This window comes from Corvus hawaiiensis, chromosome 18, assembly GCF_020740725.1.
Source record: "Corvus hawaiiensis isolate bCorHaw1 chromosome 18, bCorHaw1.pri.cur, whole genome shotgun sequence".
Taxonomy (NCBI): domain Eukaryota; kingdom Metazoa; phylum Chordata; class Aves; order Passeriformes; family Corvidae; genus Corvus; species Corvus hawaiiensis.
Window position 1 is genome coordinate 1,571,120 of NC_063230.1, and position 19,151 is coordinate 1,590,270.

General features: G+C 46.3%; 1 protein-coding gene across 1 annotated transcript in view; it reads left to right on the top strand.

The window, feature by feature from the left end:
* Nucleotides 1-624: 624 nt before the first annotated feature.
* FBXW8 (F-box and WD repeat domain containing 8) overlaps nt 625-19,151 on the top strand; it is a 52,861-nt gene continuing 34,334 nt past the window's right edge. Inside the window, exons 1-4 of the mRNA XM_048322657.1 lie at nt 625-915; nt 3,784-3,888; nt 10,065-10,229; nt 10,473-10,561. Of these exons, the coding sequence (XP_048178614.1) occupies nt 628-915; nt 3,784-3,888; nt 10,065-10,229; nt 10,473-10,561 (647 nt within the window). The 5' untranslated portion in view covers nt 625-627. The remainder of the gene's footprint in view (nt 916-3,783; nt 3,889-10,064; nt 10,230-10,472; nt 10,562-19,151) is intronic.

The window sequence follows — 19,151 nt, forward strand, 5'->3', positions numbered from 1 at the left end:
GTTGAGCCAACTTCATGTCCTCCCCAAAACGCCACCAAAGTGGCAGCTCTCGGCCTGTGGTGGCTGCAGGACGTGGGTGGGATTCAAGCAGCAAAACACCTTCCCAGCGGGTGTGGTGGGCACGGCAGCGGTGGGGCCACCCCTGCCCACCAGCACGGCTTCAGATTTGGCCAAGAGAAAGGAAAAAAAGGTCTAAGCGGGGTACATCGGCCACCCAGAGCGGCCACTTCCATGGGCAACAACCCTCCCGTGGGAGCGGCTTCTCCCCGCCGGACCGGCCATGGCTGTGAGGGGGCTGAGGGCTCCCAGCGGGGCTGTGGGTGCCCAGCGGGACCCTGCCCTCACCCTGGCCACGGCTGAGGGGGCTGAGGGCTCCCAGCAGAACCCAGACCCTAGACCCACCCTGCCGTCGCCGCGGCCTCGCTCGGCCGCCCGCGGCTCTCCAGAGCCAGGCCGGGCCCTTCGACCGCCATCGCGGTCCTCGTGTGGGGACCACAAAATGACGGCCGCGGCCCCGGCCCCGGCCCCAGCCCCGGCCCCGGTCCCGGCGGCGGCGGAACCTTGTGGCGGCGGAACGCGCGGGCGCGGGGCGCGGTTTCCGTGCCGCGCCGGGCCGGCCCCGCCGCCATGGCCGCGGTGCCCGCGGAGCGGGAGTGGCCCCGCCGGCGGGAGGAGCGGGCCGGGGGGGCGAAGCGGCGGCGGCGGGAGGAGCCCCCTCAGGAGCCCCCGGAGAGGCCGGGAGAGCCCCCGCGGGAACCCCCGGCCGAGCCCGGGTACCTGGCGCTGGCCCGCGGGCTGCTGGCCGGCGGCGCTCCGGCCCGTCGCAGCCCCGCGCCCTCCCGGCCCGCCGGGGAGCCCGCGGGGGACGGAGCCAGCGATAGGGACGATCTGCTGGGGCAGCTGATCCGAGACCTGGTAGGGCTGCGCGGGGCCGGGGACGGCTCTGGGGCTGTGCCCGGGACAGGCCGGCCCCAGGCGGGGCGGGCGGCCGCGGTGGGGCCGGTACCGGAGCACGCAGGGGGGCTCGGCTGAGGGGTCGCTGGGAGGCGGCGAGCAAAGGCAACGTTGAATTTGGGTTCCTCTGTGCTTGTTTATAACCTCAGCTTCTGGATATATATCCTCTTATAAAGTTTTAACCCTTCAAAATCTGCTGGTCCTGTGTAATGGCACAGGGTTTGGGATTGTTGGGGTGTCATGTGCAGGGCCAGGAGCTGGACTCGATGATCCGCGAGGGTCGCTTCCAACTCGAGATATTCCGTGGCTCTATGAAATAATATTTTTTTTCCTCTTTAAGATTTTTGTTGTTTACTCAGGCAGTTTGATGCAAGTGCAGTAATTAAGGATATCCTGCCTTGTGACACAGCAGCGTAGTAAGAAAACAAGCTTTAATTCTTTAAATAAAGGAGTTAATTTGGAAATAGTCTTAAATACAGTTCTGAACCAGATAGAAGTTATTTTGGTAAATCCTCAATGCCATGGAGATTTTATTTACAGTATAGGAAAACTAGAGGGGAAGCCCATTTTCTTATTTCTCACTAACCTCACTATGACTAATTACTCTTTGCTTTAAAAAATTAAAAGGAACAGATTAAATTTCTGTCTGCAAGGCACAAATTAATCCATTTACAGAATTAGTGCTCCATTAGCACACAGGAGCCCGAATCTGTCTCAGAGGGGCTGGTTGTATTTGAGTTTTGGATTCATTCCAGTGGACTTTTAGACAAGCTGGTGCTGACTTAACATCCCTGCTTCCTTGTGCTGAGGACAAGCTGCTGGGATTTTTGGGCTGTGGGAACACCTGGATCTGTCCCTAATGTTAGGATTGCATTAGAATGGAATCAGTATGAGTTTGTGCTGTGTTCTTATGTCCACTGTTTGCCTTCAGAACCTCAGGCAGATCCCAAGGCGGGATCATCCCCTGCCTCTGGGCACTTCCCTAACCTCCATTCCTTTGTTTCTTTGTAGGTCTCTTCTACAGCTACTCCTCATTTAAACCTGGACCCTTTGTAGCAAGAAAGTCGAAAAAAAAGGCAGTTCTGGGTTTATTTGAAGCAGGGTATAAACTGCTTGATCTTGCAGATCAGTTGATAAAAAGCCTGCATAGCTGTTGTTTGCTCTTTTCCCCACCTTTCCTTAAAACACCGTTGGTGTTGAGTGTTGTGTCAGCACTGCTGTGTCTGCAGGCCCTCAGTCCTTCCAGTGAGACCTCTGTGTGCATCCAGACAGCCCAGGATCTGCTGCTTGGACGTGAGTCAAGTCCAATTTGGAAGGAGCACATCCACAGTGGGTCCGTGCCTGAGCTCATAAGCCTGGAGCTAATAATCCTTGCCCAATGGCTCCTCTTATTTGTTTGGGCAGCCTGTGGCTCCAGAACAGTTCCGTGGCTCCTGGATCCGAGCGGGATCACATCTGGGCAGCTTGGAGCCTGCCTGCATGTGGCCATGGAGATGTTCCCTTTGTGTTTTCCTTCGGTGTCCCCGTTGGAAATGGATGGGATTTAAAGCACACGAAAGCAAAACAGTCTTCCTGCAGATCCGCAGCGGGGAGTGGAGCCAGCGGCCCTGGCGCACAGGGGAGGGAAAAGGAGCTGTTTGTGCAGGGAGACTGGGGGTACGGAGGGAGGGGAGCAGCAAGGTTGGCTGCAGGTCCTGCTTTAAGTAACTTTAGAACAAGTGGGAGGTTCAAGTGTGTATAAAGTGATGTTTTGTTGCTAAAAAGACCTGGTGGGAACATTGCTCGTATTTGTGTTGTCTAAACACTTGTCTAGTGTAGAATATCTTTTGCATTAAAAACCACACCACCACATTATGTAGTGATTTTCCTGAGTGACTCTGCTTTAAATAAACCCAGAATATCCTTTCTATTCTACTTTGGTGCTGCAAAGGGCCCAGATTTGAATGAGAAGGAGTAGTTGTAGAAGAGACCAACAAAGAAACAAGGGTGTGAGGATTAGGGAAGTGCCAAAAGGCAGGAGATGATCCTGCTTTGAGATCTGCCTGAGGTTCTGAAGGCAAACAGTGGAGCTGGGTTTTAACTGAGCAGCCAATTTTGTGCATGAGGATTGATAGACAATGATCAGGAGCACTTGGGGGGGAGACAGAAACCAGAGAAAACATCAGAGAGCAAAACTAATGCATAGAAATGGTCAGAATCAGCTGATTTTACTCATTTTCTTTTACATAGTATAAAAATTTTGAATGTCCAGACAGTATAAGAGAGAAGACAAATCTTCTTGTGATAACTGCAAAAAGAAGATGTAATAATTATGTAGTTAAACCAAACAAAATACATCTAGGAAAAATCTGTGTGCTGCATTTAGCTGTTAGCTTAAATTGATGGATTTGGCTTTAAATTTTTGAGATGCTCAATCAATTAAAGGAGGAACGTTTCATATTAAAAAGACATTTTTATGTTACTAATGAAAGAAACTAACATCATCTCTGTTAAGTTTTATTTAAAATGCTTGTTCATTTTTCCATCATGTGGGTTTGAAATCTTGTAAGTGAAATTCATAATGGGCATATGTCTTCAAAGTGCTTATTTATTGGGTCTTTTTGGCGCTGAAACCTTCGCCAAACTGTTTTACTAGAACTGGTGTCTTGCCTTTCTCTGCCCTTTGAAGGGCCATGAAAGGGGGGAGAGGCAGAATAGCTCCTGATGTTTTCATGGAGCTGTGATGGCACTGAGGACTCACCATCCCTTCCCCACACCATGGTAATTTCTCCTGCTGTCAGACTCTGTTAAAGAAGCCTCACAAATTATTTTCTCCTTTTTCCTTTCCAGAATGAAATCAATGAGGTTCCTTTCTTTGATGTCCAGCTGCCTTACGAGCTGGCACTGAAGATATTCCGGTACCTGGGCAAGGCTGAGCTGGGAAGGTGTGCTCAGGTAAGCGCTGCTGGCAGTTTGCTGCTCTGATACCGCTAAAAATTGGCAGAAATGGTGAAAAAGCAGGCACCTCGATGTAGGGCAGGGGGGTGGTAGCCCAAGGAACTCAGCTGGTTGTGCTTTCACTTACAGGAAACAGTTCCAAAGCTGAATATTGAAAAAGTAATGGTACATGAGCTGGGTTTACAGCTGCACTTGAGCAGAGTTAAATAAAACATCTGTGGCTTGGGCAGAAGCGAAGCCTTAAAATTAAAAATAAATAGTGCAAAGATATTTTGATTCAAGTGAGTGTGTTTAGAAGCATTTTTGATTCAAGTGAGTGTCTTGCTGCAGTATTTAGAACTCAGCACTTGGCAGTGCTAAGGGCATGGCAAGAGCTGCTCCTCCCACTTTCCAGTGTAAGATTTGAACCACAGACACTGGAGTAGTAACTTTTTGTCTACAGTATTTTCACGTGAGGCTAAATTCTTGAATGACCCTGATTTCCTTCCCCCCCAGCCCTGCAAGGGGTTTATATTTTTATTTTCTGATACTTTCAGATAATGCTCTCAGCAGTCAGTACTCAGGCATGGTCTGTAATTTATGTATAGTTGTAAACTGCCTGTCTCTTCAATAGCTTTACTGAAACACTCACACTGCATTCTGCTTGGGGTTGTTCAGCCCACACTGTTGGGCCTTTTATTTCCTTTCTTCACACACTGAATGATGAACCCCCTCTCTGAATGAGTCTTCAAAGCAAACTTAATTGGCAAGTGCTGATTACCCTGTGAAGTCAAGCAGAATATTGTGGCTATAATTCCAGCTTGTCCCATGGCCACTGTTTTGGGTTCCAGGTTGGTGTTCATTAACTCTTACATACCAAGCACATCTTGCAACTTCACAAAAATCTAACCAAAGCCATTCTTTGTGTTACCAACAGTGTAAGGCATGGTTTGAGTGGAAGAGGAAAATGTTAATGTGTGAAAAGTGAGAAGTGACAGACAGGGTCTGTTGAGGATGGTAAACTAAACAGAAATATTCTGCGAATGGCCCAGGCTTCGAAAGGAAATTGGGCATTTAATGTTCAGTGTGAGTGTGTTGTGGTGTTAAATAGCTACAAGTGGCTATTGCTTAAATCTTTGACTTGCTAATGCCTTTTAGGAACGGGGACTGTTAAAAGAGAATTAATTCCCCGTGCAGGGCTGCTGTTGCAGAGGAAAAAATTCTCTAGGATTATTTTTCGATGCTGTCCAGGACACTGAAGCTTTCAGATATGCTCACGTTTCTGTCCCTTGAGGTACTGCCATCAGTAAAGGTCACAGCCCATGACATGGCACAGGGTTGCATTTTTGAGGTGGATTAGTTTAAATTTATTCTTTCACTCTCTTTTTCCTCCCTCTTTAGGCATGATCAGTTTACCTCATGGCATAATGAAAAGATTGGCTGGTGGAGGGCTGCTCCTTTTCCCTGTGCTTGGGGCTGCACTGGATTTCTCTCTGCTTCGCTTTGCTTTTTAGCTTGAACCTGTTCTCATAAGATGTGTTCTAACACTGACACAATTTTCCACATTTCTCATTCTCCTCTTCCCAAGTCATTGTGCCTTTGTGGCAGCTGACAGGTAGCTGAGCAAGTGCCCAGTGTTTTACAGGGCTTTCCCAATCAGATGAATATGCAGTGCAGAGCTGGCTTCTTTTTAAGTGTTCAAATAAAAAGCAGAGCCATAAAAATAAATAGCATTTTCATTTTTCTCTTGGTGGTTTTGTTTTTGAAGGGGGGGAGCCCTCTTCTGTTCCATGGAAAACCCTGCTGCTTTATGGCGTTATCCTAGAAAGGGTTTTTTTATTAAGGTGCCTTGGGATTTCAGTGAAATTGGGCCAGTTGGTGGAATTGGCATCATGATCCATGTGAGTGCCTTTGGAGAAAACCTGTTTGCTTAGTTCTTTATGCCAAATTGGTAACCAGCTAACAGCAAAGGAGCCTGACTGCAGAGCCTCTCTGAGATTTAATCACACCACAGACTGTCTGGAGAACTTTAATTTCACCTTGATATTTCCCTCTCCCTCACTCCCCCACAGCTTTTCTTTGATTTTTGGAATTTGGCCTATAAAACACAACCTGTCTGTGTGGCACTGGAATTACAAAAGCCTGTAAATAGCAGTGTCCTCAGTGCCTGAGCTCTGGTGGGTCTGCAGTAGGGGGCTGACATTCAGTAGCACTCACCAGACCAGTCCCCGCTGATATCCCACATTTGGAATTCAAGGAGGAAATCCAGGGCTTCATGTAGCACAGAACAGACCAGAGTGATGCAGAATTTTCCCCTGTGAGCACCTTTTGATTGTGTTCAGACCACTGGCAGAAATATCTGTGCCATGAGTGACTCTCCTGTGAGCATGAGCCGGTTTGGGAACAGTCACTCCCTCCTCCTGGTTGGGATGTAGAGGGAAAGGAAAAACCATCCCTTGGGACACAAGTGTGACAACCTGAAGTGTCCTTGGGTTATTTGGGGCTGATGCTGTAGGTACATTAATTTTACCCATGGCCTGGGGACCTGGCCTTTATGGTGTCAGCTTTGGGATAAGGGGATGTGTCTGAATCCAGCAGCACTGAATTTTGGCAGTTCTGTTTCTGAACAGATCAGTGGGAAATTCCCATGACCTGTTAGGTTTTCATCTTAGAGAAGGTTTAGAAGTGTTTACCAACACAGGAATTGTGTATGTATCTGGGGCAAGGGAGACTGTTTCTAGGAATTTAGGAGTGAATTGTCGTGCATAAATCAAGAGTTTCATCTGCTTGCCTCCAGGGCTTCTGGGATTGTCAAACTGTTGAGGCTTTAATGTTTATACATTTACAAAAGAAACTTGAATGTATTTTTTTGAGCATGGTTTTGCATCAAGGTTGTTCATGGGTAGAAGCAGTCATCCATCCTCCTTGTGATTCACAGAGAGAGCAGAGAAATGGATGGATAAGGATATCCCTGCCTTGGGCTGATCCCCCAGCAGGGGAGATTCTGCCCCTCTCCCTCACTCAGGTGGGACCCCCACCTGCAGCTCTGGGATCCCCAGCACAGGAAGGACCTGGAACTGCTGGAGTGAGACCAGAGGAGGAGCTGCTCCAAGGGCTGGAGCCCTTCTGCTCTGGAGCCAGGCTGGGAGAGCTGGGGGTGCTCACCTGGAGAGGAGAAGGTTCCAGGGAGAGCTCAGAGCCCCTTCCAGGGCCCAAAGGGGCTCCAGGAGAGCTGGAGAGGGACTGGGGACAAGGGCTGGAGGGACAGGACCCAGGGAATGGCTTCCCAGTGCCAGAGGGCAGGGCTGGATGGGATATTGGGAAGGAATTGTTGCCTGGGAGGGTGGGGAGGGGCTGGGCTGGAATTCCCAGAGCAGCTGTGGCTGCCCCTGGATCCCTGGCAGTGTCCAAAGCCAGGTTGGACACTGGGGCTTGGAGCAGCCTGGGACAGTGGAAGGTGTCCCTGCCATGGCAGGGGGTGGCACTGGGTGGTCTTTAAGGTCCTTTCCAGCCCAACCCATTTTGTGCTCAGGGCTGTGAGCAGAAAGGATGAGCAGCTTCCATCAGAATGGGTTTGGATTAAACACTCCTTGGCACTGTTTGCTGTACTGAGCTCAAAGTCCAGCTAGCTCTAATTGAGGCCCCTGGTCTCAGCAAATGAGCCTTGACTCTGCCTTTGTGTGTCTGGGGAAGAAAATAAACCTAGTGAAATAAAAACCATTATCAGATGCAGAGGGATGAATAAACCTTCATTAGGATTTGAGCCAGTTGATTTAGATGGGATTAGAAGAAATTTTGAATTTGATGGAAGAGGTGGGGTTTTTTAGGGGAAAAAATACCCCCAGGGACAAAACCAAATAGCAAAGCCTATGTCAGCAAAAGCCTTTGAAGTCCTTCAGAACATTATTACTTGCTGAACTATAAAATATAAAACTGTCCCTATGTGGAGCTCAGGGGAACCCAAACTTTCTTTGCTGAGAACAGTTGTAAAAAGATAATAGGAACACTGAAGACAAAATTGAAGTCAGGACTCCAGATCTATAAACAAGTCTGTAAGATGTTGTCATTGATCCTTGCTGGAGTTTCTGTGTAGTTTAGATTTGGAAAGAGTTTTAACAAGAGCTTTGCACATCTCAGCTCCTCTCCAACACCCAGCGTTTGGGTGCACGTGAATAAAGCCGTAACGCCCTGGCTTTGGGGGCCTCACCTGAAACTCCAAGTCAAGCAGATCTAATAAAGCTGACTTGAAGCCAACGGCTGGTTTTAATGCTGCAGCCCACAGTGGTGCTGTAAAGTGAAATGCTTGAGACTCTTTATTAGTGATTTTGTGCAGCTGAGCCTCGCTCAGTGGGGTTTTACAAGGGGTTGGCATGCGAGTTTGGGGCTGTAAGAAAAGGCTGGGTTAGGGACCCTTTGGAAATCCAGGCTTGTAAAGCAGCAGGGTTCGCTGTAATTTGATTGAAAAAAAATCAGGATAGGATAGGATCTTTATTCCCCCTGAAAGCTGAAAAGGCAGTCGAGATTTTATGTAGCTCCCCCCCCCCCCCCTTTTCTTTTGTTTTACTGTCTTTATAAAATGCTTTTAAGACCTTGAAACTTGAAAGGTCTGTGCAATATTGTCTGTTTTGGCAGACTCAAAGGTGTGTGTTTATTTTTGATTTTTATTTTGGAAAGTCAGGCAAAAGCTGGCCTGGTTTGGCTGTGCTTCCCTGTGCGTGTGCTCAGCCTGTCCCTGTCAGGAAAATGTGCTGCTGTTTGGGGAGGGGGCAGAGGTTCTGCCTGGGGAGCTCCTCTCCTGCTCCACAGCTGCTCTTTTGGTGTGTCAGCAGAAAGCTGGTTTAGGTTTCTTTTTTTATTCTTGGAGCAATAATACAGATATTTATCCTACTTTCAAATCAAATTGAGAGCAAATTCCTAATGGTTTGAATTTGGGATTGCCTCTTTTTGGTGCTTTTGATATTGCTGAGTGTGTCCCTCTAGGGACAGGAGCACTCAGCACTGCTTTTGGGTGCCAGGGTGATGTGTATTGCTGGAGAAGCCTCAGTGCTGGTTCTGTCATTTCAGGGCATTGTTTTTGCCCTGTGCAGGTTGTTTCCTTTGTCAGAGGATGGAAGGGGATTGTCTTCTCCCTGCCAATTTGCATCGAGGTCTCTGGGTGATTAAGAACATACATTCTGCTGCATTTGGATATTCCTATTTGAGCACTGCTCTTCTCTGTAGGTCTCAAATCTTAAAAACACTTGCAGGTGACTCAGATCACCCCTTTTTTCATCATATTAAACATTTTATGTGTGTGTGTGACTATGGAAGAAATGGCAAATAAATATAAAGGTCCTGGGAGAGTTTGTGTCCATGGGAGGCTTGGATTCTTGGCATAATCTGGGGACCAAAACAAACATTAGATGCTTAATTGTAACTTACTAAAAATGATGTCAGTCTCAGAAGGTTGTTTTAATCTTTTTAGAAACAGAGCACAATTGATTGCTGCTTTCACCAGTCATGGCTTTCATTGGTTACGTCTGTTTTTTTAAATTAAGAATTACAGAGGGAAAAAAAAAAAAAGCTACTTAAGTTGGCTCTTACCTCTTGAATCTTTAATTCTGAGCCCACAATTGATTGTGATGAAGCTGTTCTCTCTGGAATGGGCAGCAACTTGAGGCTGCTTGAAAAACTTAATAATTCATTCCTATTTATGCATACTGTAATACAATAGGTTATAAATCACTAATGTCATAGCCCTAATCGGGCATTGTCAGTGGGACTTCAGAGATATGGTGCTGTGATCTGAGAGGGTTTCTTAGCTACAAATATGAAAATAAATTCATCTTTTTGCTCTAAGCTCACAGTTCCATCCTAATTGTTTGCTTGCTGCTTTTCCCTTCAAAATTTTCCAGTACCCTGATATTGGAGGTTGACAGTGTGGCCACTAAGCTGGTGTCCATGTTATGAGTATAAACTCAGTTACTTTCCAAAGAACCCACAGAAAACAAGCCTTTTGTTAAAGGTTTGGGGTTTTTATTCACTCAGTTGTATAAAGAGTGAACAAATATATTTGTTTAAGTAAGAATTTCGTCTCAGTGCAGGCCTGTATTGATTTATATATTTATATTTCAGATGCTATTTAATGTTTTATATTAAATCCAATTTTTACTTAAAAATTTATGAGAGATCCATATAAAAACCTTGATTTCTAGGTCAGCAGGACATGGAAAATCCTTGCAGAAGACGAAGTGTTGTGGTACCGGCTGTGCCAGGAGGAGGGATACCTGTTGGATACGAGCATCTCCGACCATTCCTGCTGGAAGCTTGCCCTCAAAAACTGCAGAGCCAGAGAACACATGTTGAAAACCAACTGGAAGGTAGGAGGGAATTTCCTTAAAGGGACCCAGGTGCTGTGGAAAAATGGCAACCTGGCTCAAGCAAGTTGGAGAGGAGAGTTGGTGGTGTGTATTGCAGCTCCTTTTTGCCACTTGAAAGGTGCTGGGGGGTTTTTGGGATAGATGTGTTTTCTCTCAGCAGCAGGAACAAAGCTGGGAGTTTCCCAGCAGCAAAGTTTGGTGGGTGAAGCAATGGGAGCACCAACCCCTGTGTCCTCTCTGCAGAACCGCGTGGGCGCCGTGAGCCAGCTGCGCTACGAGCCCGGCAGGGTCCTGTGCGACGTCCACTCCTGCGACGGAGTCGTCATGGCCGGGTGAGCACCGGGCTGGGCACTGCCCCCTGCACCTTTAACAGAGTGTGTAATGCCCACTGCACCTTTGTAGAGTGTGTAATGCCCCCTGCACCTTTATAGAGTGTGTAATGCCCCCTGCACCTTTAACAGAGTGTGTAATGCCCCCTGCACCTTTATAGAGTGTGTAAGGCCCCCTGCACCTTTAACAGAGTGTGTAATGCCCCCTGCACCTTTATAGAGTGTGTAAGGCCCCCTGCACCTTTAACGGAGTGTGTAAGGCCCACTGCACCTTCTGTAGAGTGTGTACTGCCCCCTGCACCTTTAACGGAGTGTGTAATGCCCACTGCACCTTCTGTAGAGCATGTAATGCCCACTGCACCTTCTGTAGAGTGTGTAATGCCCACTGCACCTTTAACAGTGTGTAATGCCCCCTGCACCTTCTGTAGAGTGTGTAATGCCCCCTGCACCTTTAACAGAGTGTGTAAGGCCCCCTGCACCTTTAACGGAGTGTGTAAGGCCCACTGCACCTTCTATAGAGTGTGTAATGCCCCCTGCACCTTTATAGAGTGTATAATGCCCACTGCACCTTTAACAGTGTGTAATGCCCCCTGCACCTTTAACGGAGTGTGTAATGCCCACTGCACCTTTAACAGTGTGTAATGCCCCCTGCGCCTTCTATAGAGTGTATAATGCCCCCTGCACCTTTAACAGTGTGTAATGCCCCCTGCGCCTTCTATAGAGTGTATAATGCCCCCTGCACCTTTAACAGTGTGTAATGCCCCCTGCACCTTCTGTAAAGTGTGTAATGCCCACTGCACCTTCTATAGTGTGTAATGCCCCCTGCACCTTTAACGAAGTGTGTAATGCCCCCTGCACCTTCTATAGAGTGTGTAATGCTCACTGCACCTTTAACAGTGTCTAATGCACCCTGCACCTTCTGTAGAGTGTATAATGCCCCCTGCACCTTCTGTAAAGTGTGTAATGCCCACTCCATCTGCACCAGGCTGTGTAAATCCCACTTTGCTGTTACCAGAGCGTGTAAAGCTTGCTCCATCCTTAGCAGGCTGTGTAGTGCTCGCTCCACCTTTGCCAGGCTGTGTGATGCCCACTCCATGTTCACCAGGCTGTGTAATGCCCACTCCACCTTCACCATCTGAAATCTCAGGTGCTTCTTTTAGCAAATTCAAAAGCAACACCTGTTTGAAGCATAAGAATGGATTCACCTGCAGTTCCTGAGACAGGCTGTCCTGAAGTGACTGATAAGGATGGTTATCTACAACTTATCTCAGCAGCTCAAATTTTTATGGAACTATTCAAAAGTGATCTCATGTACAAGTAGTCCCTGTAAAAGCTCAGGTGTTTTCTCATGAACTCCATCTATTGTTTTGCTGTGGAAGCCCCCCAGAATGTATGAAACATTTTACAAATCTACTGAAAAATGTCCCTTTTTAAATGTTTTTCCATAAAAATCTCTTAATCACAAGGATATCTTGTCACAGCACACAAAAATAACTTTAGAAGGACTGTTACTTTTCTCCATTCTTACTTAAAAGACAACCTAGGAGGAAAATAACCCATCCAAAAATAGGTAAACTCAAACTTCTCTTTTCCTAATACAGAAGTTTTCTGGACCTTGATTTAATGTTAGCTAGTCATTTGGTTTAGGCTCTTAAATACGATTTTAAGAGCCTCACAAATTTTTGGAAGAGGTTGCAGTGATTCTCTCAATAGGTGTGAGGCTTTACTGTGTTCTGTTTGAATTTCACAGGTTCAGTAATTAGCAACCCTCCAGAAATCCCATGAGTAAATAAAAATTATGATATCCTGGGGAGCTGGGACACTGTCCTTGGTGTACCAGAGTTCCATGGTTTATGGTAGCACTTCATGTTAATGCTCTGGGATTAGAGAAAACTACTTCTAAAATACTTTACAATTCACAGACTGGTTATAAGAAAGGTGCCTTGAAAACCTTCATCCATGGAAATGCTTTTGAGTGCTCTTGGACTGCTGAGAGTAGAAACCTAAACCATCAGACAGTAAACCCCACTTGTCTCCATGCTGCTGCCAAAACCTCCAGCTCTTCTTTTCCTTCATTTTCTCCATTGTATTTATATCCAAACATGCAGCAGATAGGAGTTATGCAGATTAAATTACATTTCTTTAAATATTAATAAACAAAGGTTATTAATCTCATATTAAACTCAAATAGTCCATGGTTTAGCTTGGGGTATTACAGAAGCTGGGTTCACATGGTTCCACACGCTCTTTTCATATTGGTTGTCTGGTTCCTCCAGTATCTCCTGATTCTCTTGGTGAATTTACATCAGGGATGTGGTAAATTAAATAATTCAGGTTCCTGAAAACAGGTGAGCAGGTAAGAGACCACTGAGGGAAAAGCTGCATGTGTGTATCCTTTAGAAAAAGCAGTGTTCACTTAAATGACTTTCCAGTGATTTCTCTGAAAAATGAATTACCTCTTTATGAAGCTGTGAGCATGTATTTGATAAAACAACATGGGGGAATCAGAATTCAGCTGTTTGAATTTAGCTGGTTAGTAAATGAAAAGTTTAGAGTATTAGAACACAAAAATTGTTATATTCTTTGCTGTTTAGTGCTTGTCCTTCACTCTGCTTTGTCTCTTAATTAGATAAATGGTAAATATCAAACAAGGGGACTTCAAGTTGTAACTAAAACTTCCAAGGACATCAGCAAATTGTGCAGGGAAATACTTTATGTGCACTTGGGAAGTATTTAGGATGTTGAGGAATTTGTTGGGGTTTTGTTGTTTGCTGTGTTTTTATTTTTTAAATCCAACCATAACCATCCCCTGTCTCTCCCAGCTTATAAAATTGTACTTAATGGCATTGTGCTTTCAAACTTGTCATAAAAGTGTAATGAATCTGGTGATCAATAGCAAACTGTTGCGTTCTTTCAGTACTGAAGAAGTAATTTAATAGCTGAGGTTTACAAAGTCAATTCTCCTCTCAGTATAAATATCAATTATGTGTTATGTTTAATGATTCTCTCTCCAGTTTCACAAACACTTGTGTGCTCAGCTTTGCATGGGAATAATCAGTGATTACAGAGGGACTTGTGTGTCTGAGCTAAGCTGGGCTGTGAGTTTGCAGGGCCTGGGAAGTCAGTGGTGCTGCAAATGCTAATCCAGAATTGTGGGGCATTTCCCAAGGTTTTTCTATGCAGTGGCTTGGGACATCACTTATCTTTCTTCTGTCTCAGTTGCTGCACCAGAGGCTCAGGGCTGCTCAGTTTTCAGCAGGTTTTTTGGTCATAACTCCCTCAGCCAATTCTGGGGCTCCAGCCCGCTCCCCAGCTCCGTTCCCTTCCCTGGACACGCTCCACCCCCTCAAGGTCCTTTTTGTCCTGAGGGGCCCGGAACTGAACAGAGGATTGGAGGTGCCCCAGGGGTGCCCAGTGCTTTGTCCTGGGACACCCAGGTGCCTTTTGCCTTCTTGCCCACCTGGGCACACCTGGGCTCGTGTCCAGCTGCTGTCACCAGCACCCCCAGGGCCTTGTCCGCCTTGTGCAGCCACTCCTCCCGAAGCCTTTAGCATTCCATGGGGTGACAGTGGCTCAGGGTAGGACCCAGCACTTTGCCTTGGTGATGTTCTGCTCCACAACTTTCCCTGGCACTGAGCTCAGGCTGACAGGCCAGTATTGCCCTGGATCCTCCTTCCAGCCCAGCTTCTACTGGGCGTCACAGCTGGCTGCAGTCCCCTGGGTAAATGACCTCCCTGCTGGGAAAGGATGGGAAGTGGCCGGGTGAGCTCTGCCCCGCTCCCTCAGTGCCCTGGGGCGGATCCCATCCGGCCCCATGGGACTGTGTGTGTCCTAAGTGCTGCAGCAGGATCCCAACCATTTCCCCTTGGATCGTGGGGACTTCATTCTGCTCCCTGTCCCTGTCTTCCAGCCTGGGTATCCTGAGGACAAGAAGGCCTTAATTCCCTCAGCCTTTTCCTCATCCTTTTCCTCATCCTTTGTCACTGTTCCTCCCTGATCCAATAAAGATGGAGATTCTCCTCAGCAGTCCTTTTGTTGCTGATGTATTTATAGAAACATCTTTAATTCTTTTTCTGGCAGTAGCCAGATTAAGTTCTAGTTGGGCTGGTTGGAGAGAGGAGTTCTAGCTGCAGGGAGCAGGAATGCTGGGGCTGGTGTGTTTTGGGAATCTTGGACCAAGCCTGGAATCACTGATTGATTTGAACCCGTGCTCTGCTGGGCCTGATCTTGTCATCTTCACTGTCCTGCTTCAAATTCTGCTGCAAAGTGGAATCATTTTTATTTTAGTTGCTGTAGAGCTTTTGAATCTTTCTGCAAGGGAATTGATACAGGTTGTGGGCAGAGTGACTTAAACCAGCAGCTCTGGGTGTGATTTATAGAGGCGCAGTTCGAACGCGTTCAGGAGCAGCTCTTTATTACTCTGTGAAGGAAGCAAAGACACACTACACAGAGAAATGCCCCTGTTCCATGCACTCTCCACTTTTCCCCACGCTGCTGCCCAAGCTGAAGCCAGGAGATGGCAGAGTATCAAGGATTGATTAAGTGCAACCTGAGCTGGGAGTCGAAGGTGGCTTCGAGCAGCTCCCCTTTGTGCCAGCGCCGCGCGGGTGCTGCCTGACATCAGATAATTCAATCTGGCCTGCACGCAGAGCTTCTTGTGTTTGTCATTAAAATTTCATCCCAGTGGTTACGAGGCTTGTTTTCTGGGTCAGCCCCTGAATCCCTTTTCATTTGAGCCAGTGGTGGTTGTGGTTACCTCACTCCCAATCAATGTTGTATTCGCCAGCCTTTCTACGGTTACACGTCTCGAAGGATCTTCTCTAAAGGGATGATGTTCTCCCCCTCATACTCGACTCAAATGGAGTTTCAGCCCTAAGTCAGACCTTACTTAAAGCAATTATATAGCTGCTTGCTTGGCTTTTAGACATTCCTACTGGTGATGAGGCTCACTGTGTCTGATGCTGTCATTTGCCATACAGAATGCCTGGATTGCTTCGCTTTCTTGTACTAAAATCTGAATTTATCTGGGGTTTTTTGAGCAAATGCATGTTCAGACAGTAAAATTGCTACTTTTTTGCTACTTTTTTGTATTCTTGGCAATGTAGTCAGAGGTTGGGTCCTCCTGGACAGTGAGTGATCTCAGAACATGCATCTGGTCCTTGCTTGACCTTGTCGTTCCAGAGGATCCCGAGGTGTGACATGTCCGTGGCATGCTGTGAGACTGTTGCTGCCTGACTGGCTCTGGAATACTCACCTGTGGCTGTTCCTGAGCCCTGTGCTGACCTTGCCTTGTGCTGGTGGTGCCTCTGTCCCCTCATGGCTCACCCCTAAAACCACACCAAGTGGGCGTGAGGGGGATGTGTTAATTTTTTAATGCTTGCAGAAAGGGCACGGTGGCTTTACTGCTGCTGGTGGCTCTGAAAATAAAGAAACAGAAGAGGCCTAGAGTCAGACCACCCTTCCCAAGACCCAGAACTATAAACTATCAGCTTTTCCTTTTTTTTCTTCAGTTTTCCCTGACTGAAGGAAGAGTGGTGGCCTGTTAGTGAAGAGCTTGGCCACAAACCGGTTTAGCAGATGCTGTGAGGAGTCCCTGCACCTCTTACAGACTGGGAAATCAGCCCTGGCTTCTCTTGAAATTTTAATTTCAGATGTTTTCCTCCTTCCCCACTACGTACTGCCAGCTTTCCTTGAGATTTGAGGAGTTAGGGCTGGTGAGATTCATCTGCTGATTGCCTTGATAAACCAGCAGTCACATTTCCTCCCCTTTCAGGGTGGAGCACACCTGGCACAGGTGGTGTTTCCCCAAGTGATGCTTGATAAAGGCAATGAGAAGCTAAGGAAGAACTTGCTGAATATCCTTTGTGGTTAGTTAGGGAAATCTGGACGTTTATTTCTCATGCTGACATCCTAAATGCTGAAATGATTTTATGCAGTTGTCTTCATTCTGGTGAGTCTTGTGGGAGCACTCACAAACAATTTGGGCCTTTCAGTTTAAGTCATTTTGAGCAACATCTACACACAAGTAGCTGCTCCTTTATGGTGAGTTCCTTTGTTCTCTTCCATCACCTCCCACTCCACTTTCCTCTTGCTCAAAGGTGACCTGCAAATGACTTTTTAGAAGCTGGGTTTGCTACTCTCTTTAGTTTCATAATGATGTGTGAAACTAGCCCAAAAGGCTTGAAAATACTTCACTGCACTTTTTAAAACTTCAGTCAACTCTCATCTAATTTGGATTTTTTGCTATAGGGCTTGTGGGTTATTCTCAAGGTATTTATTATTAGCTCTTGCATCTTAATTCAGTGTGCAGACCTGAGGAAACCAAAATATTAATTAGTAATGAAAATGAATCAAAGTTAACAAACTGAAGACTTCCAAAAGCCTGAATAAACTCCTGCCTTGTTTAATTACTTAAATTTCACTCGTATGATGGCACAACTTTCTTAGGTTTCTCCCTCCCCTCGCAGGGACTGGGAGCCAAGATGTCAAACAAAGCAGAAGGTGACAATAATTGCTTTTTTTCTTCAGCCTTCCCCAAACCTTTTGTGCTCTCTTCACTCATCCTCACCACTGTTAAGGAGCAGTGTCAGGCCTCTTTTCCAAGTGAGTCTACCCTTGGAGGCTGCACACGGGAATGCCATCACGGGTTCAGAGGGGTTGGGTGACAGACGGCACTTGGGTGAGGTTGTGTTAAGTGACAGCCAGGTTGGCTTTTCTGTCACCTCCTGAAAAAGAGCCTTTCAAGTGAAACCAGGAGTAGAAGGCTGATGCTGACTCTTTGTGGAAGCTGCTTTTCCAGCCTGCCTGGCCACTGAGCTGTTGCTTTACCTGCGGGGTTTGCTGCTGCAGGGATGTGCTCAGTGATGCCTTCAGTGTTCTCAGTCACAGGCAGTAATTTTGAGCTTGTAAATCCTGGTTTTCTACTAAGGCCATACAAACCCATCCTTCTTTCTACTAAGCTTCCTGAAGATTTCGTTTTTACTCTTTGGGCTGTCACCAGCAGTGCCTGGAGTTCAGGTGCTGCCTCTCCTCTCTGCTGCTTGCAGCGTGTTGCAGTTTGTGTTCCTTCCAACGAGCAAACAGATCGATTTACAGCGTCCTCAAATGGTGTTTTCTAACCTCTGTCTGCTACTGGAGCTATTGTTTTAGCTGTTGTTTGTCCTTTGTGACATAATAGGGCTGATGGAGCTGAGCCTTCCCAAATTCCATCATAATTCCTCCTGAATTCTTGTGGAAAAGATAATTTTTTTCTCCTGTACTCACAGTAATTTGTTTCCTTGGTAGAGCAGCTGCTTTAATTAATGGGCCTGGGCTGATGCAAGCCACTGGAACCTAGATCTAAGGGATGGGAGATTTTTGGCCTTAAAAACCAAATTACTAGAAACAGTTTGGCTCTTTCTAATTTCTGCTTCTATAAATGTTCATTAAATTGTTTTCCTTACAATACAACCCTTTGGCTTGTTTCTGTTCCCTTGGTATGACATTTGCATGCACTTAATATAGAAGGTGAGGCAGAGGCAGTGAGGATGGTGAAATGTTAATTTTGTTACACATAACAGAACTACACACTGCAGCAGCTTAACCCACTTTTTTGAGTGATAATTTCCTAAATAAGGCCCTGAAAACGAAGGTAGAAGCTCTCTGCAGCTCCATTTCTGTGAGGGCTCCACAGATGGGCGTGGGTTGGTAAATTGGAAAGTTGGGTTCTCAGCAGAAGAGTTTGGGAACTGATCATGAGGATGCTCAGAATGGATTTCCTACATGCTAAATCTAAAAGTGCTTCCAGATCCATTTTGGGACACATTAGTCACATTTTTCATAGCAGCACTCGTATATCAAGCAACCCAAAAGAACATTTGGATGAAATCAGGGAGATTAATTTTCTACTCTGCATTCTTCTACCAGCATTAGGATTGTTTAAAACTCTGGTTTTGGTTTACCCCCATCTGTTTTCCCTTGTGTTTTATGGTGTAGCTTTCTGCTATGTAACAGAAAATTTTCTCTTCCCTGTTCCATTTGTGTTTTATTTTTGGCCATTGTTCTATTTATATTCCTTTCTGCCACGTAAAGTAGTTCTTTTCTGCTACCATTTGTTTTTCCTGAATCCTTTCCTTAAGGAATCCCTCAGCCAAGCTACCTGTTGGTTACAGTTGGCAAAATACGTGTATCCAAATACCTGGGAATGAGAACACAGGGAGAATTGGGAACTTTCACCTCTTCCAGTCTTTGAGGCACCTCATCCTGTGATAGATGTTTCTAAGCAGTCCATCATTTATCCCTCACTTCAGAGGAGTACAAAGAAGGTGCTAGAATCCCTTTAATTCCAGTATCTTTAATTGTGATTGAGGTACCTCCCAACGTGCCACAGTTCTGATGGAGAGGTGTTTTGAAATTGGACATTTGAGTTACCACTGCCTCACTTGGGCCTTGGAGAGAAGATGAAGCTCAGGAGCAATTTGAACCGACTTGAAGGCGTTTGGGCTTGGGTTTGCATGTTTAATTGGGCTTTATTCTTGATCCTGCTGAGGGGGGAACTGACTGATACCTTAATTAAACACATGAAGGACTGGAGAGTTGCTTTTGGTGGAATAAG